This window comes from Adiantum capillus-veneris, chromosome 22 (assembly GCF_014529385.1).
Source record: "Adiantum capillus-veneris isolate H3 chromosome 22, ASM1452938v2, whole genome shotgun sequence".
NCBI lineage: Eukaryota > Viridiplantae > Streptophyta > Polypodiopsida > Polypodiales > Pteridaceae > Adiantum > Adiantum capillus-veneris.
Window position 1 is genome coordinate 88107234 of NC_140952.1, and position 23643 is coordinate 88130876.

The window sequence follows — 23643 nt, forward strand, 5'->3', positions numbered from 1 at the left end:
GCGAGAAAGGCTTGTTTTGCTCAGCTCAATCATAGAAAAACAAATGGATCTTCTTGCTCTTCATGTAGTTCTTCAACATAAATACAAGCTTCGACACAACCTCTACCTACCATTGTAATTATCTTTACAAACAAGAAAGAATTTGTACCCACCGTTGTAAGTTCACCACCTACAACAACATTGCAAGTAAAATTATGGGAGAGTGCCTTACCACCCTTGCAACTAGATGAAACGTCTAGGGAAATCAAAAACTATTGGTCAAAGTCTTCACCCATAACAACTTGGAACAAATGGTTTCAAAGGGTGACAACATTGTTCCAAAAGGTATGATCTACCTAAGGAAGGGGGGAGTGTTTGTTGACATCCATCATTTACTTGCTTCCCTCTTAACCTCCCTCCCTGACCTCTCAATCCCCCAATCTTAGGGAATGTATATATATAGCCCAATACTCAAGAAAACAAAAATAAAAAAGTAAAAGAGCAAGAGCCACCAAACAAAAAGTTGAAAACCTAAAAATTCTAGTACATGAACCAAAATCATAAAAACACATTATGCACAAGGACACAACCTTTTGACATGACCCTTATAATGTTTGCATACTAACCATCATCTATCTGTGTGTACAGATATGGCTAGTATGCTAGAGTCATCCACTCCTACCTTGGGTGAGAGGTACCCTCTTTACTTTTCACAAGTGTTTCACATAGTCTACCCGGTGCTTGCCTGTGAATGGGATTTAGCAAATACGCTGGAGTGTGAGAAGAATTCTGAGAAATTAGAATGGCTGATATGTCTCTTGACCACGACTGATCCCTACTTAGTAGAGAACATCTCTCCGATTGCACACGCCTATCCCTTTGACCAAGATGACTATAGACGTTTAGTGATATTCTTAGTGAATATTTGTGCCTCTAATGATGAGGAAGATTTAAATGATTACACGGATGGCATGTATGGTCTCACAGATGATGAATTTTTTTTTCTCTATCATGACGAGGATAGGGGTTTAGACCTAGGGCTACCTGCCCATCTATTCAATATCCTGTTCCCTTGACTCTTTAGGGGGGTGCAAATAATTAGGTTAGGGTTCCTTAGGTTGTTTTGATTGTGTTCAATAAAGGTTGGTGCCTCTTCCCACTGACGTGCCTTCTAGAGGTATTCCTTGTGTTTTCTAGTGTGTGTGAGAATGCATTGTATTTGTTGGGATTTTGAGATTCATATAGTCCTTGTCTAGTTCACTCTTCGAATCGAGCACGATCATCAACACAAACAGGTGTTTCTTGTCCATTATCATTGCCTCTTGTTTCTTTTTAGCATCCATGTTGGTATGCTTTAACTGTGATTGGTAGCATAATATTCCGCACATTTGCTTAGTATAAGATATTAGATTCAATAAAATTTTCTGTCATAATCCTTTGTCTAGGTTTAAGAGTCAAGCAGTCTAACTTAGCTAGTTTGACCAAGATAGGTGTTAGAGATCTTCCCTTAATACCATAGAAAATGCCTTTCTAATTGTCAATGGTTACTTTAGGTTCTTAATCCAATGTAAGCAACATTGTCTGCTATGTATTAGTGCTTTTAACCTTTTAAAGTTTAACTATTATAAAGGGAGTTTACTATTGTGATGAGCCGAGAAAGGGTGACAGTGTCAATATGACCCCCCAAAGTTACAAAATTAAAAGGTAATGAAAAACAAAACAGCAAACAAAAATGCCAATAATGTAAAATCTTAATTTGGTTCTTTACTCACATGTGTTGCCTATGGTACTAAAGCTCTAGAGGTTCCCAGTGTGGGTGCTTTTCTTTGAAAAGCAAAAAGCCCGAGGTATAAAAATAAGCGCACACATTAAAAATTGAATCAATGTGAAAAAACTTTGGGGGGTCAAAGAAAAGGGAATAATTCAGGCGATGGTTTCATAAGCAATTCCTTTTATCGTAGCTTAACTAGAATGTCTTCTAGGTATAGCCTCTAGTCAGCCCTCGGACATGAAATACTTTGCTCTCGCGATTAAACATCTTATTTGACCAGAGAGAATTAAGAAGCTTGCCTATGGTATTAATAGTTGACCTCTTGTGCCTCTCGAGCATTAAATTAGCAACTCTAAACTTGTTTATTTTTTTACCTTTACAATTGCTTATGCGTTTGATTATATTACATTTTAATGTTTGCTGCTGACAAATTGTTTAATATTTTGTTACCAATCAATTTGTGTGCTTACTCACAACATATGCTTTTTAATTGTATATGAGAATGCAATTAATTTGCCAATTTTGATTGATTTTGCAGTGTTTGAAGAAGGTTAAGAACATTCAATCGCAGATGCTCTTCCACCTCGACAAACGGGCTTCATCTCAATAGCTTTCGAGGACGGAATCTACATCTGGAAGGGGGGCATGTTAACCCTTACGGACACCCTATCACCTTCGACAAACGTGTTATTACTTATTTAAGTCATGCACCGGGCTTGTCGGTCCTATATGTGTGTAGGTGATCTACGATGAGAGGCGCACCACTTATCTTATTTTTACAGTATTTTTCCAACGATCGGCCACTATCGACGTCCATGTGTGAATGGGTCAGATTCTTATAAAAGGTCTATTTTGACCTAATATCCCCATTCTTCGATGTGCATGCTAAGAAGTGCTCTTGCTCTACCTCTATCCCCTTCTCCTTTGTGGGCTCACGTGTGTGTGTGTGTGTGTGTGTGTGTGTGTGTGTGTGTGTGTGAGAGAGAGAGAGAGAGAGAGAGATTGAGCATTGCGGTTGCATCAGCGCTGAGGCCATTGAGTGTGGCGGCAGCGACGGCTCCTTTTTCTTTATGGCACAAGATCCTTCACAACGGAAGCATTGAGCGGTGAGTGACACACCATTGCCCCTTTGAGCTTGCTAAAACTGTCTAGTTGTGTGCTTGCAACCATTCGTGCCTTGCACATGGTGTTTGGCAAGTTCCCAACCTCCAACAGGTGCGACAAAGCGCATATTAGTCAATATGACTTCTTAGTTAACATGCCCTCAGAAATATTTGGAAGTACAAACACATGACATTAAAATATATCATGAAGCCATCCTCCAAAAAGAGTGTGAAAAAATGGCTTTTATACAATAAAAACATTTAGTTGAATATAATAAAAATGTTTGTTGGGATACAAAGGGTATTAAGAAAGCCAGAAAGAAAAGCTACACTTACAAAGAAGTAGTATGTACATGTATTTATTTTGCAATATTAATGAGTTTATCCTTGATAACCGATTCACCAACCTCAAAATTTTTATATTTAAACAAATCATAGGTGTCCCAATGAGATAGTCATGTTCACCATTATGGTGTAATTTATACTTAGCATGGTTTGAACTTGCGTGCATTAAGAGGTTATCCCGTCTGGGAAAACATGAAATGTCAATACAAAGCTTTTCTTTGAACATGGAGATATATAATGTCACTTAACAACCCTTATGCTAACAAATGTTTTGAAAAAAATAAAGCCTTGTCCCTTGAGGACTCCTTTGCTATTGCACTCTTGACATTATTAGCGTAAAACCAATTTATGAAAAAAAAGAGCCACTTATCTAAACACAATAATCAAACTTTCTCACCCCTATGTTGGGGAATATCAAACATATACCTCGTCAAAGAAAGAAACACTTCCTTGTATGTATCATTCATCCAAGTTGCTAGCAACAGACCTAGAAGTATGGCATACAAAGTTTGTATTTCACAGGGTGCTTCCAATTATATTCAATGCCTTGCCCATCACATGTGCTTTTTTGGATTTACAAAAACTAATCTATTTATTTGAAAAAAATGTGTTCAACAAAAACATGATAACAAACAAAATAGATCAATTCCTCAAAAACACAAATTCCCAAGGCTACAATTTGACAGTGAAACACTAATCAACATCATTAATCACTTCATAACAAAGATAGCCTCAAGCTAGGCAGTCTCTTGTTTCCATCATAGATCTATGGACTTGCAACCACACATTCATGATTGAGTTATGTTTGTCAGACATATCTCTTATATATATGCAATGCATAATTATGAAAAACCTTAGACGACTAGTTTCTTTGGGGTATCAAAAATGTTTCTTTTTCCAACATGGGATGATGTGATTGCATTAATGATCCAATTGTGATTCCAACTTGAAAGGATCTATTGTTTAGTTTTTAGCACCAAGTGTACAATCTATAAGAGTAGTTTAGCTTGTGAATGACTCACTCATTAAGTGTTGATGCTCACTTATTTGACCCCTTCACACTTGTGCTTTCAAGGAAAGAAGTTCTAAGCTATCAAGTGGCAATGGATAAGAGTTCAACAAGAGATTCTTCACTCCAAGTTCACTTTATCGATCTACTTACAATCTTTACTAGTAGTAAGGATACCTATGATGGTCCACATCTACCTAATGGTTTAAGTTGTATCACTTTGATCTGTGTGACCGTAGCATTACCTACAACATGGAAAAAGCTAACAAAGGGTTTTTGGTTGCCAAGATAAGACCAAGGTGTTAACTTTGAGCGTCATTATTATTATTATTATTTGTATTGAGTTATGGGCCACGCTTGTTGGTTCCACATGTGTAGTCATTCGGAGATCGCCAATGATAGGCGCACACCAAATTTACTAGAGAGAGAGAGAGAGAGAGAGAGAGAGAGAGAGAGAGAGAGAGAACATGTTTCATTGTTGGCCAAGTGTGGGCACCCATGTGTGCATGAGAAGACTTACATAAGTGGTCTGTAACCCTAACTTTTTCTCATTCTCAAATGTATGGTTTTACTCTTGGTCTCCTCCTCTCGTGTGCTATCTCCTATTGTGTGTGTGTGTGTGTGTGTGTGTGTGTGTGTGTGTGTGTGTGTGTGTGTGCGCGTGCGCGCGCACGTGCGTGTTTGTGTGTGTGTGTGTGTGCGAGCACGTGCGAGCGACATTATGATAACGACAAGACGATCTCTCTCTCTCTCTCTCTCTCTCTCTCTCTCTCTAAAGTGTGGTAGATTGGTTATGCCATTTCCCTCTTGAATAAGAGGTCTTGAGTTCAACTCTCCTCGTCGGATAGATCTTTAAGGTCTCTTGGGATAGTTTCCTACGACATTCAAATTCTCTTCTCTTTCTCTCTCTCTAAGAGGGTTGAATTTATGAGGGGCCATGGGGATGGTCAAGTGAGTCTGTCCTTCGGGAGCCATACAAAATCTGACATGAAATGTAGATTCCGAGATCAAGTGACATATAGGAGTATTGAAATATGAATCATGTAAGCGACTTACTCCTCCCCACCCCTCTCCCCTTGAGATGACATTTTTCTCATTTTGACCTAGTAATGTCTGTCATTTCACAGCTATTCTTCACCCTAAAAGGCCTTAATTTTAGGAGAAAACAGTAAAACAGTGTGAGAAAAAATCATCAATTCATCTCCAAATGCATGTAAACACAAACACCTCCATTTCTCATGGCCTCTAGACGCATTTTAAATGAGCCCACACGCCCATTTTCATAGAGTTAGTGACAGCACCTCAAGTTTCTAGGCAAGATAAGTACACAGCCACATTGTACATGATTATCACCGAAATGCACCACACTGTGCGCACTGCTTATATTGCACCATCCACATGCGACAGCCAAATGCAACACAGTAAACTTTCCAAAATGCAATATGGTAAGCCTTCCAACAGAAATCATTCATTTTCTTACTCAAATGATTTTCATACTTTCTTTTATAAAAGAAATGCTTGAATTACTTTGCCGACCGTCTTGGTCTACTAGAGTATTTATGCTCAGCAGCCAGAACTCCATTTACAACAACCATCCACCTAGATCAAAAAGCCAAACAATATGGTAGCCACAAGCTTGCAGAAAAAAAAGATTTTTGGAAAAGATTAAACAAAATTTTCCTCTCAGTCAGTCAACTCATACTAAAAGTGATCAACCAAGACATCATGTACATAAGGTTTCATAATCTCCACAAGGATCACAACAATTTTGGGTCCTATTATCTTCATATCCATAGGCATGCCCACAAGCACTTCCTTCCTGTCCCAATATATCTTCTCATAGGCATCCACTTCAGTAGCCATATCACCACATGCACATTCTTCTAAATCATTAGCAAGAGCATCAAACATTGTAGCATCATCAAGTATTATTAAAATCATCAAAATCCTCCATACAAACTTCATCAATCAATGCATGGCTATTTCTATTTTCAGGAACGAGTACTGTCGGCCACCTACGGCGGCCCCTCTCTCTCTCTCTCTTCCACTCCCCTTCATCTCACTTGGCGTTTAGCATTCATCTCGCAGAGAGAAACACGTGTAAAGGGTTATGTACTCCGCCATATTATGTTAGTAAATTGTATTATCTTGGCTCTAATCATATTTGAAAAGACTCGCATCTTTCTAAGAAGCATCAATAAGGTTTGTCATGCTCCCAACCATAGTATACGAATTTGAAGCTTCTCCACAAACATCAAAACCTAGAACAGCGTATCAGTTAGCCATAGTCTTTTCGTTTTTAGTTCAGTAAAAACAGTATATTCACATCGATCTGTCTAATAGGCCGGGTTTTATCTGCCTTCTGTTTGGGCACTCTGAAACTCTTAACGATTCACAAGTAAAAAACTCAACCGCTATTTTGTTGCATTCAAAGTTCAACAGTTCAACCTTTCAGTGTCAAAAAAACTAACCACGCATCAGAGATCAGCATTCTTGCTCCCTCAACCTTGCTCACAGAGAGCAACCTTCTTTGGCAATCGTATAAAGCTGAGGGATGCAAGGAGGTTTCTGTCAATGATACTTCCTTGAACAAAACATACATGAGAAGGAACAAATACCAGCGTATTTGGGCTGTGCTCGTGTGTGGGGACGTCTCTCTCTCTCTCTCTCTCTCTCTCTCTCTCTCTCTCTCTCTCTCTCTCTCTCTCTCTCTCTCTCTCTCTCTCTCTCTCTCTCTCTCTCTCTCTCTCTCTCTCTCTCTCTCTCTCTCTCTCTCTCGCTCGCGCACGTGCGCAAGAAATTTTCTTAACAGACCTTTGAAAGTAATTACTTGTCCAGCAGTAGCAGCCATGGCTTATTCCTTCCGAGTAGTACGCATGCAAACACACACATAGAGAGAGAGAGAGAGAGAGGAGAGAGAGAGAGCAGCTACTTCACTGCAGCGGAATGTGGGAGTTTTTGTTGAATGTTCTCTATGCGTATCGAGATTAAACGACAGCGACGCACCTTACCTATAACAACACCTCAAATGTTTTTTTTTTTTTTTACAACAGGGGGTACCCAATCATTTTAGATCAGAAAATAGGCTCATTACTTTTAGATACCCTTTGAATTGGAGATTTAGGCAAAGGCTGAGAGGGGAGCGAGGCCAAGGCATGTGGAGGCCATGCAACCTCTCTCTCTCTCTGTCTCAGTTGCCTGCACCGCCTCTGAATCAAGCCCCATGAGGGTGGTTATTACAAGAAGGGTTGGTGTGTGCTACCTGTAGGTTGGAGGCCATGAGCGGGGTTTATTTGGTGGATGAAGGGAAGGTGAAGAGCGGGGTGAGTAGGGGGCTGAAGAGCTGCAGAGGGGGAGGGGGAAGGCGATGGAGGAATCCCTAACCTCGAGCGAGATTTTTCGAGCGATCCCTAACCGAGCAAGACAAGACAAGGTTCATTATCAAGAAACCAAAATCAATCAAGGTTCTTATATGTATTTCAAGCTTTAAAACAAGCAATAAAACAAGTTCCCACCTTTTTAATACTAGCACCTCCCCAAGATTTTTGTGCAAAGAGCTCTCCTTGAACATGTGCTTGTGCAAAGTGTCTCCTATGGGCTAGAAAATCTATTGTACAATTCAATTTGTTCCATAAAAATGGGATTAAAAAAATCAAGTGGCTCCCAAACCCCTACCCGCATGTGAAAAAAATAAGGCTCCTTGCCACTCTATAAATGGTATGACTTGAAATCGGGTAGTTTGTATAATGCGGATGCCATGCATATATCCACAACCTCTTCATTTGTCACAAGTTTTGGCTAGCAGAAATGACCTTCTATACCCAAAATGCACTCTCCTTTCCACTTCCTCTATTGTCATAAAGGACAAGAGTACAAGGGAAAGAGGAGCTTAAACTTCTCTCTCTCTCTCTCTCTCTCTCTCTCTCTCTCACACACACACACACACACACACACACACACAAACAAACTTAATATTTGAAGTTACTGTATCAATGTAATAGTATTTGTCCTAGGGTTCCGACTGTGTGGCCGTTCTTTTAGAAACCCCATAACATGGTATATGTTCACTTTGGCTACCCTACCATTGCAGGGAAGAATTTGGTGGTGTTGACATAGGTGATATTGAAAAACGTTAAAATTTGGGCGGTGGGTTTATCAGGGTGCACTACTGGAAGAGTGTGAGGTTCAGAGAGTTATCATCATTATTAGTGGTGTACCAAGGACTGTGTTTCTTGCACTTGAGTGAAAAAGAAGAAGAGAAGAAAGATATCAACGAAACAAACGAGTTTGGGTGAGAGAAAGGTTGTCTCTTTTTTTCTTGGTGGAATCTCTAAGCCCTTATCCAAGATATTTCTAAATTTTGACCGTGTTGTGCCCTCTTGGAGCCCCGATACACAACTTCCATTGCAAACCCAATGGCCATCTCTCTCTCTTGAGTTCAACTCTCCTCGTCGGATAGATCTTTAAGGTCTCTTGGGATAGTTTCCTACGACGTTAAAATTCTCTTCTTCTCTCTCTTACAAATGAATTAACCTCTATGCGTGACTGTCTCTCTATGCTGACATTCGCTTGGAGAATGGTGCCCTATTTACTGATGTTGGCCCGCTGTGTTCTGCAGCGCTTGCACCCCCCCCCCCCCCCATTGCCAGCGTGGATGGGTAGAGAGAGATTTTTCTACTGTTTTTGAAAGCGTTCTTCACTCCTCGGTTTCTAGGTCTACCAATCCTCTCCCTCCCTCTAGGCGCGGATGGCTATAGAGAGATTCTCCTTCAGCTTTTGCAAGTATTCTCTACTCCCCCATTTTATTTGCATTGACTTGAGTATGTGCCCATGATTCAGGACAAGGCCACTATTGGCGAACCTTGGCAGATGCAGGCGAAAAAAAGCCAGTATTGACGAATCTTGGCATATGCGGGTGAAAAAAAGCTAGACTGGAGGTGCTGATTGCAGTCCGCACACACACAGACAGAGAGAGAGAGAGAGAGAGAGAGAGATGAGAGAGAGGAGGAGAGGGGAGGGAGAGAGGGGAGAGAGGAGGGGAGGAGGGGGGAGGGAACTTTATGGATCTCTTGAGACAACCATCAACTGTTGGATGTCGGGTTGGCTAGGTGAATTGAACTTTAGGAGATCACGTGAACTTGTGCATTCGAATCTCCCATCCGCCTTTTACTGGAGATCAATCTTAGCATAGCATTGGGAACTTGAGGATGGGATCCGAGGAGGTATCCCATGAGTATTGAATATAATAAAGTTTGTACCAATATGTACCCAATATATGATATAATTTTAAACCAATGTAAATCTAAGGTATCCAAATTCACTCTTTCTTCATTCTGTTTTGCCCATCCTCTCCCTCCTCTAGCATCCACTCCGGCACGGATAGCTAGAGAGAGATTCTCTTTCTATTTTTGCAAGTGTTCTCCACTCCTCAAAACAGCTATCATAAAAATTATCCTTATGCCCAAATCTAAGATATCCAAATGAAATCTAAAAAGATGCCAACTCTTCCATTTTGAAAGTTGCATTCTAAAATTTATGCTCAATGCAGAAATTAACACTATAAATCAGGATATGTGAACAATGATTCTGTGTGTGTGTGTGTGTGTGTGTGTGTGTGCACGCGTGCTTCTAGGAGTTGAAATTAGGTATTAGTTATGCTATAAGCACTCATACGCCTAGGCTTTGCATTTGCAGTGCATTGTATATCGAAGAAACATCCTCAAATTTTTTTTATTTTCCAAAGAATTTTGGCAAGAAGAGTATCCTTTTATCTTTAGAAACAAGTAAGAAAATATTAGAGAAGCAAATATTTCTCACTAACATGATGCCAATTGCCCATAGGTAGTGTGGGTAGGGAGCCCTCATAGAAAGAGTGTACCTATCCATGTACATGGGTCACAAATGGGAAGGGCCTTTAGTATATGTACAAATGAGGGGCAATAATATTTTTAAAAGTTGTTATGGGTAAGAGGAGGAATGGATGGAGAGGTCGCCCATACGTCCAAGCAACACCATAGAGCCTAAATCATCAAAGTTAAGCCTCATTCTTGCATGCCCACCAATGTGCATGATAGGATGTGCACCAAGGCTCATACTAATTAGCCCACCTTTATGGTTGGACGACCCATTTTCTTGCTTGTGAAAGGGGCCTTAGCGAAGCACATGTTGTGTTTGCCCTCTTGAGCATGTTGTGAAAGCACAACTAATTTTGAAGAATACTAACTTGGTATTTAACATTAGGTTGGTCATTGGATAGGGCATAAAGTGTCCTAATATTTTGAAAAAACTTTGATGCTCTTAATTAAAAATGGCTTCTTGAGATTAAATCTAGAAGACCTAATGATGAGAAAAATAAGTAATTTACCAAAATCCCTCACCATTCTATCATGGCAAGAGCCCAATCAAGTCCATGTACTACTTCATTTTATTAAAACAAAAAATTCTCAACTTGTTGTGGTGCCTACTAATGCCTTCTACACATGTGCCACTGTCCACTGATGCCTAGTATCACCCACAACTTATGATCTATCTGATCCCATTATGTATGTTATTGATTCGTGCAGATCAACCCCCCTTCTATTGTAGCTTGCCCACCTTCCTTGTCAAACTATCTTCTCTATTCACTCATGTGCCTACAAATCTCGCTCAATTTTTGGTTTTCTCGGAAAATCTTGCTCGGTGTTTGGTAGGACTCAAGGCGATGGAGCAGCCTGCATCGTGCATGTAGAAGAGTTGCAGAGGGGGAGGGGAGCATGGAGCAGCCTACGTCTCAAATAATTACTTCGCGCACGCGAGAGAGAGAGAGAGAGAGAGAGAGAGAGAGAGAGAGAGAGAGAGAGAGAGAGGAGAGAGAGAGAGAGAGAGAGAGAGAGAGAGAGAGAGAGAGAGAGACGTAGGCGGTCGAAGGTGTTGGGGGGAGGGGGGGAATATTTAGAGGAAATGAAGATTTTATTTTCACTTCTTCCAGTAGTAGGTGCTCAAGTATTACAAACGAGGTAGGCAAGGAGGCCTACAGGGATAATTACAAAAAAGGAGGGGTGTACCGTTACTGTTATTGTCATACTGAGCAAAAACCATCCCTGGCTAACACTTCAAATGTTACCTATCCAAAGGCCGACATGGAGAGTTCACAAAAATCAGATGGTGTCCCATTCCTCAGCTAGGCATCCAACCAGCAACCTCCCCATTGGCAAGCTAATGTGCTAATCACGCACCCGTGTGGGTTTGCTTATCCAACCCTTCAGTTTGTAGCCTGATAAAGTGAACAGATGTAGGCAAAAGTAAACTTGTCACAATTAAAATTGTGTCCGAGTTGCGCGTTGTCGGTCCCACGACTTGGGCTTCATTCAAGACCCCGTGGTCTTTAGTGCTAAAAGAGGTCGGCCCTAGCCCTAAAATCGATGGTAGAGTTGAAGAGTGCGCAATGAAGTATTACTAGAAATTATATACTAATCAATTATGCTCAATGAAATATGCTCTCCATTACCCACTTACTCTAATCTAAACTTTAACACTAACTTGGTACCAAAACAAGACACTTGAGAGGCCTCTTTTTCAAGGTTTTGAATAAAAGTCCATATCTAACTAAAAAAGAAATTCAAATATTTCTTTTTAGGATCTTATAAACAATAATTATACAATTTTAAAAAAATGTCTCTTTATACTTTTGAGGTTATTATTTATATATAATGAAGCCCATAAAGAGTACTTCCACAAAATTGCATACAATGAATATAAAAGATAGGTACATTAAACTTAGAAAAAATGTCCAAGGACAAAATTATTATCTTTACTAATCCCATGTGTTTGTTATGTTGTACTTTATAAAAAGTTATTTTAATGTTGTATTAAAATATATCATGTTATGTATATTTGAAGAGTCTTCCTTTTATATGGACATGTGCCCTATTTAGGGAATCAATTACCAAAATTTATAGCTAATGTAATCTATAAGTAGGATATCCTTGTACCTCAAAATTGCACTCACTTAAAAAAAAAAAAAAAACATGAGAGATATAAACTATAAAAAGGGCATAACTTTGAAACTTTTTTTCAATTTCAATAAATCATAGATAATTTCGTAACCAAAACATAGAAAGAGCATATATAATTTTATTTGCATGGCTTTTTGGTGATAAGTTTGTATTCTTGATAGATTATGCATGACAAAGTTTTGAATCGTGACTTGATTTATGAGATTTATGTAAGACTAGCATTATAAGCCAACCACCACTTTTGCAGTTACTCTACACCAGCTTGGGGTAATAGATGGTCAAAGGTCACAAACTCAAAAGCGAGTGTCAATGCTAGATTGAATTTTTCCACCCTTGGTTCCACGGAGCTCCTTATCTCACACAACTCTTGTAGGTGTACATGAGACTCCCATAGCCTCCAACTTCTCAGAGGCAATCCACGTCTAAGGAATGGTTTCAAGGACGAGGAAGCCAAGTGCAATTTTCAACACCAATGCATGGATGTTCTCATACTTGCTTTGACAGTGATTTTGCTCATGCTAACATGAATCTAGTTATGCACCGGTCCACTTCTGTAATGGAGCTTCAAGTTATCTTGCCCAAATTACATATGCAAGTTGATTGGCTACGCCCCAAATTTCATGCTCAATGTGTACCTTTTTGCCATCCTACTCCTCCAACATCTTTGGTACATCCCCAAGGAGGCCCTCCAATGCACCAAAGGTAGGATTGCATAGATGTGTAAGTTGGAGGTGGTAGAAGACAAGTAATATAGATGAGGTGGACATTAGTCGTGCAAGAGGTGATCCAGCTCCAACATGGGCTAGAGGCTTTGGGCATTTCCTTACAAAGGATTGTGACAGCGTAGCATTTTGCGGGCACGCCTCATAACCACTCCCAACTATTGGAGCACCTCATGAACCTACTCACTATCATAAGAGTTTTGGGCTTTAGCCTGTGTGTGTGTGTGTGTGTGTGTGTGTGTGTGTGTGTGTGTGTGTGTGTGTGTGTGCACGTATAACACCTCTATTCTATTGGAATGCATAAGTGACATAAAACCATGTGATAGCATGTGGAAAAGGTGCCTAAGGTATGGGTACCCATGGGGGTCATTACTAAAGGGTGTTGACTCACTTAGAAAGATTTTATGTACTCCTAAGTGCCTTGAAAAGTCACCCATGAGTTTGCAACTTTCATGTGTTGATTTGGAACCTTTGTATGATGTCATCAATAATGCCAGATGAAAAGCTTTCACTAGCTCTATATAATGAACCTTTCGTACACACTTTAAGTTGTACCAATAAATAAAGTTTTTGTTTATATTCTACTCCACTTTTTTTTTTGCAATTAGCATTATCAATACCATGTCAGCATTATGAATGGCTCCTTAATCTACCCTTCCTAATATCTACAATTGGTATGAGAGCTATTAGAGTGATTAATATTTTTTAATCATCCTTAAGATCCGTAGATTATTCTTCTACTTAATTGCAATCTCTTAATCTAACTACTTGTGGAGCTATGTCTTTTTGCAAACCAAAGAGGGCCACTACCCTCCATCCCACGAGTTTAATTTTGAAGCACCCTCAAGCCACATAGCCTTTTCTTTCTTAAGGTCTCCATCCCACAGGCTTATCTCAAGACCACAAGAAAGGTGCAAATCGACCCTCTAATCAACAAACTTGTCATAATAATCAATATCTAATTCTCCTAAATGATTTTTCTCATGCTAAACTAATCATTTAATATGGGGAAGTGCCAGGGGAGAAAAAGCTAGAATATTGGTTAAGCTAGCAGACCGACCACGGTAGGAATCCAAAGGAGGGAAAATAGGGATCCAAAGGGGGGGACCATTTGCAAAAGAGCTATGTGCAACAATGGGCTCAAAAGACCCTAAGGTTCAGCCCATTAAGACTTCCAAAATACTAAGGTTCCAAAATTCAAAGGTTGTGTCCAAAGGTCAAACATTAGGGGAATTGGATGCTTTGTGTGTGTCCCAAAAAGTCTTTGTCAAGCCCTACATAGGAGGGGGTGAGCCCAAGAAGTAGGGGATGCGAGAGAAACACCCACACACACTCACAAGCTTCATTTGTACACAAGGGGAAAGAGGGATACATGTTAGCTCCCTAGGCCAGATGCCCACAAGGTGTACTCAAATCCTATTGGATGGCCATGGAGGTGGACCAATGAGAATTAGGCTAGAGTAAATCTAGATTAATTAATTTAAAAACACTTAATAAAAGAACCAATAAGAATTAAGCTCTCTAGAAGACTATTGGACAGTCTCCCAAGGGGACCAATGAGAATTCAACACCCCAATGGCTTGCCTGATTCCTATTGGCCAGGAGGCAAAGAGGTCCAATGATATTTTAGTTGCATTTATGAATTACCTAAAGCTCTCACAAAAGGGGAAATGGGGACACATGTCAGAAGGCTATCACTTATGCTGCTTAATTTCAATTGGCTAGGTCTGGGGAGGTCCAATAGGACTGTAGCATGAGTAATTAACAAGGGAGGTCGACCAAGAGAGAGAGGGGGGGCTGATTTTTGCAAGGCATTATTCACTCACACACTCACACAATCTCATGTGTGAAGCAAAGAAGACTCTCTCTCCTTCTCAAGCTTTAATGGAAAGCTTACCACCTACTGCAAACTTGTGAGAAGGGATGCCTACACCAACAACTCTTGGCTTTGTGATGCAAATCCAACCAAGAGCCAAGCTTCAATGCATGGTCATCTCCTCTACCATGCTAATTACTAAGCTAAGCTATGCTAATATGAGTGATTATGTGAGGAGATGTACATCTTTCTCGTAAGAATACTCCTTCTTCCTCTCAATCTACTCTCATACCCCGCTAGCTCTCACCATCTTCGAAGGTGTGTGAGGTCTTGGGTCTGAGACCGTGAGGGAATTGATGTTGTGTTTGATAAGTGTTTTGGTTAGTGCATGAAGTTTCCATCTTCATTGCACTAGCTAGTATTGAAGGAACACAAAGAATTGTATTGTAAAATGTCTCTCTTGATGGGAGAAACCATAATACAAAGCCTTTTGGAGGGGGGACCGGCTCCATGCAAATCCGGTCCTCAACTATTTTCAATTGCTTAATTTCTCTCTCTTTTGAAGTATTGTTCATGCTATCTAACTAGGTGTTATTCCTTTTGTTGCTCTCTCCACCCAATCACTCTTGTTATTCTCATTAGGAAGCTATTCTAATGAAATGCTCACTATGTTCATGCTATTTTCCGCTACACACAAGTTACTAGACCATTAAATGTTACAAACTACTCACAAGGAGTATTCAAAGAAGGAAGTTTTTAACCAAAACTTCCACTTCCATAAAGGGTGACTTCATTTTTAATAAAGAGGTTGTTATGAATAAGGGATATGTACATTTATTACTCAAGTGCTCATTACGAGCTATGGTCATTTGTGTTGGCCAGCCAATGTGTATTCATTTTGAGCATGGAAGAATCTAAAAATGAAATAGTTGCAAGAGGGAAATGTTGACTCTTGCACGGGGGGAGATTGCACCCAGTGTTTGTCTTCTTCTCCCCTCTCCTCTCTTCTCTCTCACCGTGCCAGCGTAGCACTCCGCTCTAGGAGGTGCGCCACACGCTCTCTCGCTCTGTCTCATTCTCTATCTCTCTCTGCTCGTGTTTAGCTCGACTATGGATTTGTGCGAGTCGTCAGGTATGCAAATTTGTCATTTATAGCTTGCAGCGTGTATTTTACGTATTTTGCAAGGCTCTCCGCGCTTCCGATCCTAGCAGTTGTATCAGAGCTCTGGGGACGTTCCTACATATACACGTTAAGCTATGGAGAGCTTTGAGTGCAGGAGCTAAGTCAATTTCTTCTTATGCGATAATTTATTTCATTTTTTCTAGCATGGTTTATTGTTTCTTCAAAGACATAATTAAGAGACTAGTATAGATAAAGATAAAAGGTAAGTAATATTGAAAATTGCCTATTTTTCATCACCTACTGGAGTAGTGGAGCATCATAGGGGTTGCATGCTGAACCCCATTGAATTATACAGCACATTCGCATCAGTTCTCATAGCTAGATATATACAAAATTTTACAAGCGAACCAATGAAGAAGACTTCGGACTTCCAATGATATAGGCATAGGGAAGTTGAGAAAATTGCATGAGAATAGTTTTTGGCTCAGACTGGAAGCATACTTCATTCTATTTTCTTAACTGTTATTTAATTTAGTTTTATTTTCTTCTCCAATTCTCTCTCTTCCGCATGGGACCCTGCCCCACGATGGGGGGATAAAAGAGCAACGTGCAGGCTAGCAGAAATGTGTCATCGTTTACACAAGTGCTTGACGTCGGCAAACAACGCTGACATGCATTGTCCTTAGACAACTCCCCATCTCCAAACCCACCACCTCCAAGAAATCGCACTCCTCTGTCGTGCAGCAGGATGCTAAACCACACCTTTGGACACCCAGCTTCACAGCCTGTAATCATCTACATGATCAACATGTAGACCTTCGGGCCTGCATGAGGTGGAATTAGTCAAACACACTCTCTCTCTATCCCTCACTCACCAACCTTGTGATCGGCCATTGCCTGTAGCATGTTCACCAACCCCCTCTTTCTCTTTCTCCCTCTTGTTCACCTATCAAGCATGCAGACCATCTCTCTCTCTCTCTCTCTCTCTCTCTCTCTCTCTCTCTCTCTCTCTCTCTCTCTCTCTCTCTCTCTCTCTCTCTCTCTCTCCCCCCCCAGTTGCCCAATACGCTTTTTATTAGGTACACACCCGCATAAGAGCACATGCATCAATCTAGGTGTCTCTCTCTCTCTCTCTCTCTCTCTCTCTCTCTCTCTCCTCTCTCTCTCTCTCTCTCTCTCTCTCTCTCTCTCTCTCTCTCTCTCTCTCTCTCTCTACTCATCTGCAATGGACGGCGTCTCTCTCTCTCTCTCTCTCTCTCTCTCTCTCTCTCTCTCTCTCTCTCTCTCTCTCTCTCTCTCTCTCTCTCTCTCTCTCTCTCTCTCTCTCTCTCTCAACTGGCGGCCACACCCACACAGAAACTACTTGTTTCTCTCTATCTTAAACTCTCTCTCCCCCTAGTTTGCTACAGCCGGCTCTACTCAACCCCCTCAAGTGGCAGTTACCACCACCATGTAGCTCGCACATGGCAAGCCAACAACCCATCAGTGACCTTCGATGTGTTGGCCACCCTACAGCTCTCTTTCTCTCTCTATATAGTTGTCCCTATCAACACCTCGATCGACTGCTAACCAGCTACTCTCCATGCAGGGTTGGCATCGCCTACCAACTTCACCAACTCTAGAGCATCATGCCTTGCATACACTCATACCTTCTTGACCACCAACTACACCCATTAGCCAATAAGGATTGTCAACTAGCTCTTTCGACACCCAAAAGATACAATGTTTATTGTTTTCTCCTAGTTGGAAGGGAGTGTGTGCGTGATCTCATTGAAGCTCAGTATCATAAGCGTGTGCAAGATGCACTAGGAGGTGGTCGTGACAATGATGTAGGGTCTACTCCAAGCAGGCTTTCTCCTTTCCCTCACGATCATGTGCTCACTTCAACAAAATTCCATCATTTTACTACAACAGGCAATTGTTGATCGACCAAGTTTCCACATGGAGGTGGATTCGATAGGGACTTCAATCATGCAGTGGACATGGGGCCACACGAGCTTAACTGGCACATGTTTGGCATTCCTTGTGCAAGAGGCATTGTGGACGCTGAAGGCATGGCTTCATCGGGCTAAGTCTTATTGTTTGGGGCTTTACGTATTTGGCATGGCCACATATAGCCGAATTATGCCATTTGTCAGACATGATGCAAATAAGAAGTCAATCTATCCTTTAATGGTGAACTTGCTAGAAGTAGAGGAACTTCAATGTGAGCGGAAGACAGTCATTCTGTTGCGCAACTTCATTTCCCAAGGGGTCTTTGACGCAACTGAGGAAGAAAATGGAGACCATATTGTGTGCATCTCTTCACCACTTCTACGCACTGCTATCCTTCGTGGGAGTGCCATTGTGCAAGAGGAGGTGAATTTTCCTCCTGATTCTCACCACTTGGATAGGAGGTGGGTTGTCCTGCAGGCTATCAAGTCCCTTGATGGTGCTATTATGTGCGAGCCTAAGTGTCTGAATGCGTATGGTAAACCATCAAGATATGCACATTCGTTTTTGTTCATGTGCCGTGTTAAGGCAATTTTGCAACAAGCATACCCCTCAATAAGAGCTAGGATCTTGCTAGAAGCCAAGCATAAACAATTGTTTTCTTTTACAATCATTGTTTAAGCCTGCCCAAGTACCATTATAATCCTTGCGCTACAATCTCCAACTTCGTCCGAGATCCCAAGCTTACCATGACCAATCCTTCCTCGGCTTGATACAATCGCTAACACTAGGCTTTCTTTTAACAGACGTTAGGCTAAGATGAGGCACACCTTCCTTGTACATTGGTAATAGGCTGGTCAATTTTATGTCATTGCTCCATTTTCTTTTACACGTAAAATTATGATATGTCTTATATACATAGCCTTAGTTACCCAAATATGTAGTATCTCTCACATTTGAAGGGGCTAGGTGCAACTTTGACTGTTAAAGAGGATGAAGATGGCGATCATGTTGAGTTAGAGTAGGGTATCTATTGTTGATGTAATCATACACATACATACACAACAAGCGAGATAACCATGGTCTATCGTGCTTGCGGGGCTTTGATGGATATGTACACCAATTCTTGGGCTCTCGCTCTATGTCTTTCCTTTTTGGTCTATCAACAGATATCTATGGATTGCAGTCAGCGATCATTGTTATTAAGTTGTTACCTTTTAGGCTTTAGAATCTACTACAATTTTAACAGTCAATTAGATGTCTAAAAGCCTTGAGGAAGAGTTATTTTTAAAAAATTCTTTAAAAATTTCCTTTCCACGTTGATGTTATAAATTGTTATTATGGCATTCTCTACAATAATTTGCTTCTCATTGGACCTGTTGGCTATTAGTTTATTTTGATTCTTTCATGCCCTACATTGTAAACACTGTGAATAACCATAACGTTCTAGGGTCAAATTTTCACCCTCAAGATACATCAGGCCTTAATATTCTAACAATGATGACCCTTGGGAAACTCTGACTATGTACACTTTTAGCTACCCACACCCAAATCGATTGTTACCTGGATTATTAACCAATTAACAAGTATAAACACAAAAATCCCTCTCTCATCATTATTTGCAAAAGCCATTATTTCTATAATGTAAGTTTATCCCCATTAGTATTGATGTAATGTAATTCGATTTTCGCTTTTCTTGCTCTACAATGTCTTAAACGTTACATCATCTATCGGTCAAACTATTGCTACATATTCCTCAATATTGTTGCATTTGTGAAAGCTCGCATGAGCCTTTTTACTCCTTTTCTACTTCAATATGCTTTTACAATACACACAAATCACCTTTATGGGGCTCTTGTATATGAGAGGAAAGGTTTTTTGAAAAAGTTATACGCGACAAACAAGATGCTACCAAAATTTCTATAGATTTCCTTTGTCTTGTGGTGTACAATGCATAAATAACGCTTTACGACATGCTTTTTAGGCCTTTTCTTGAAATATCAACCTAAATACAAATAAGAATTTGGAAAAAAACTTAAAAGTTTGAATGGTTTAATATCCAAATACATTAAGTGACTCAATATTCCCAACATGAGTATTTAGTAGTAAGCACCTTTGTAGTAATGAGAATTTTTCGTAATTTTTTTGGGTTTCTTAAGGAACAGTCTCTAACTTATTCAATATCTTGCTCACAAACTCCAACTATGGGATGACACGCACTACTTGGATGAGTGTCATCCAAGATGCAAAAAAAATTCAAGAAATATGTAACAAGCTATTAACTAATGTAAAAAAAGAACGCATGATTGAGGTAGCTAAGGGACTAGTAGTGCGATACTCACTTGGATATCCACTAATAGAGAAATATCATGGCCATTGAAACACTTTCCAACCTTTGAAGGTGAAAGATAGGCTAAAAAGAGTCACAGCACCCCAAGTAGCATGGGATCAACGAGTAAAATGCATTGACACGATCTTGGAGACACTCCAAAAGTGTTAGATGTCTCATCTTTTGAGGAATGTGTACACACACTTATTTCTAAGAACAAAAAGTTACTTCAGTTGCAGTAAAAGAAATAAATCACCTAGTACATTTGTAACCTTATTATTTTGCAATAAGTTTATGGATATCATTGACCCATGAACTGTATACCAGGATACCCTAGATCATTTCTTTGTTAAGAAAGAATTATCATGTCTGCAAGTTTTCTCTGGCTGGAGATATACAAGAAACCTTAGTTACACTCTGTTAAAACCCACTGAGACTTTTGTTGAACCTTTGGATCTCATTAGTTAGACTAAAGATGCCATTCACATAATTGCTTTGCAAACTTTCTTAAAGATGTCGATATTTTTGGATCACATGTTCTCTGAACTAAGATAGACTATGTGCATCATCCCTTGTTCCAAGAATTTGTCTCTAAACGTTTGAATCACATACGTACAATACCTTTAAACCCCTTAGTTGTCATTGAAGAATTACATAATGGTAGAACACTTTCTACAAGATCATCAATATTGAAAGTAATAATAGCCAAAAATCGTTTATTGAAGATAGAGTGATGACATTATTTCATGACCAATTCCCACAACATCATAGAAGAAATCAACTATCTTGGTCTAAGCAAGACAAACTCATGGATGGATCAATTTCATTCTCAAACATTGTTTTGTATGTGGCCTTGATAAATCAATGCAAATGAATGTCTTTATTTGCAAGAAACTCATCTAATGACAACACATAGAAGACTTACATCTAGTGAATTCAAACCACTATTAGCAAAGGAAGACAACATCATACATTTTATCATCTCTTATGCTCATGAAATAGGAATCTCAACTCCTTATTTCCTATCTCTCCATTATATAATAAGGAATTATAAGATTCATAAGAACGAGTTTAGGTGGATTACCAATGACCAAAATTGTGTCTTCACTCCTATAACAGCACTAGTGATAGGCGTTCTTCAAGGTCTAAACAAATGGGTTTGTTGAATATACATAAATATTTCATCACAAACTAGCCCCTTTTTCATGCCTGCATACAAATTGCTATTAAGTGATTGGTACCTTTTAACCATGACGGACACCCTATCACCTTTGATGGACGCCTTATTACTTATTTGAGTCATGGACCGGGCTTGTCGGTCCTATAGGTGTGTACGTGATTGCTGATGAGAGGCGCACCATTTATCTTATTTTCACAGTATTTTTGCAACGACTGGCCATTGTTGACGCTCATGTGTGAATGGGTCAGATTATTATAAAAGGTCTATTTTGACCTAAAATCCTCATTCTTTGAGGTGCATGCTAAGAAGTGCTCTTGCTCTACCTCTATCTCCTTCTCCTTCATGTGCTCACAGGTGTGTATGTGTGTGTGTGTATGTGTGTGTGTGTATGCTTGAGAGAGAGAGAGAGAGAGAGAGTGATCGAGCATTGCGGCAGCACGGTGACGGTGGTGGCTCCTTCTTCTTCACGGCACAAGATCCTTCACGACGGAAGCATTGAGTGATACATCATTGCCCCTTTGAGCTTGTTGGGACTGTCTAATTGTGTGCTTGCAGCCATTTGTGGCTCACACATGGTGTTTTGGCCAGTTTCCAGCCTCCGACACGGGCGGCAAAGCGCACATTTTTGGCCCCGCTGTAGGGAACTACCTTCCACTAAGCTTGAGGAGCACTCAATGCTACCTCATGAAGCTAATCACTTCTATCATTTTTGGTTTTTGTTGAGTTGTGTTAGGTCTGTTAAGTGGCTGTAATGTGCAGGTGTTAGCAGATATGGTAGTTAGTGTAGATCGGTAATGTGCAGCAGACCGTGAGCAACAAACAATGAGCAGGTTGAGTAGTCTGTGAGTGTGTAGTTTTTTGTGTTAAGAAGTGTGTGTGCAGTGCTAATTAGTGTTAATTAGTACTGTTAGATGTAGGTAGGTTAGACAGAGCTGCCAGGAGAAGCTATATGCGCGCGTGAACTTTGCGCCCACGTGCAGCAATATCCACACAAGTTCTTTTTCAAAAAATTAAATAAATTTTAAAACCCACTCAAAAAATCTGAGACCAAAACAAAAACAACATTTGAAAAATTTATCATTTTAAAAGAAAGGATCGGGATCATTCCCCAAGCCCAAGTCTAGGTCTTAGTCCTCAGTCTTATGATATAGTATAGACACTACTATATATATAAAAACTAGAACTTCAAGTGAGGGGAGGGCATGTGGGACAAGGCCTTGAAGTCCTCCACCATTTCCTTGACACTTACCCCTTGAAATTACTAATTTTAGCCTTCTTCCCGACTAAGAAAAGACTATTTTAAGTAATTGAATCGAGGACTAATCCCAATAGTTTAAGCCAAGACATGCATGCCATGGGCCCAAGACTCGGGCCGAGGTTTAACCGCTTGAAAGAAACTTTGAGTAGAGCCACTCGCTCCGAACGTGGAGCTAGCGATGTAAATGAAGGGGGTGGGGAAGTAAATTCACCATTCATGACCAACGTAGACCCCATGCTCCTGGAGAGCGTGCATGTGAATACTCCATTCATTGCACCCCCTGAATCTTCAGAGCTACTCCCCTTTGAGGTTATATTACCTAATAAGAGAAGCCTTGCCAAAGTGCAAGAGGTTGAGCGATATATCATTGTAGCTAGGGAAAAGAAAATCGAGAGCCTACGCAAGGCAGAGCAATGGAGGGAGCTAAAGGCGAAGGCCCCTATCTCCACATCCATGTTAGTCGAGTAATCGAGTGCTCCTAAGTTAGCAACCACTAAGGGTCAACCCATAGAGAGCCACATTGCATCTAGTTCAAAGGACAACCCTAGCACCTTAATCCTAGATGAAGCGTTTCTAAATGAAATTGGGAGTATGAACTACAAACAGAGACTGTAACCGACCTATACACAGGTCACCCTATCATGTGGGTTGGTTAGATGTCCTACAATCCAAAACGGGAGCAACTAGCATAGAGGAGCAACAACAAAGAGTTTGTGATGTCATCCATAGGGTTATTGAGCTGGAGAGGCAGAACAAGGGGATCCACATGCCTTCAACGGGTCTCATGAGATTCTTGGATCCAGGGAAGGCTAAGCAACCAACTTTATCGCAAATGGAGACTCCCTCGGTAAGCCCGATGGATCCTCCATATGTTGTTTTGCCAGGGGTCTCAGTACAATCTGAGCCCACAAGTGATAGCTTTACCTTTCCAAGTTTAGCTCATCTTTCTCTTGATGACACCACGGCTACCATGCCTACCCCATTGATGGGCATGCCAAAAAATACGCCATGGAAATCATTTATTAGTAAAGCGCCACTATGTGGTGGCCCAATGCTTACAATAGTACCTACAAGTGTGTATC

General features: G+C 40.4%; 1 protein-coding gene across 1 annotated transcript; it reads left to right on the plus strand.

The window, feature by feature from the left end:
* Positions 1-17833: 17833 nt before the first annotated feature.
* LOC147429748 (uncharacterized) lies at positions 17834-18475 on the plus strand. The gene has a single exon (XM_086495052.1). The coding sequence runs from the start codon at positions 17834-17836 to the stop codon at positions 18473-18475; it is 642 nt and encodes a 213-aa protein (XP_086351178.1).
* The last annotated feature ends 5168 nt before the right edge of the window (positions 18476-23643 follow it).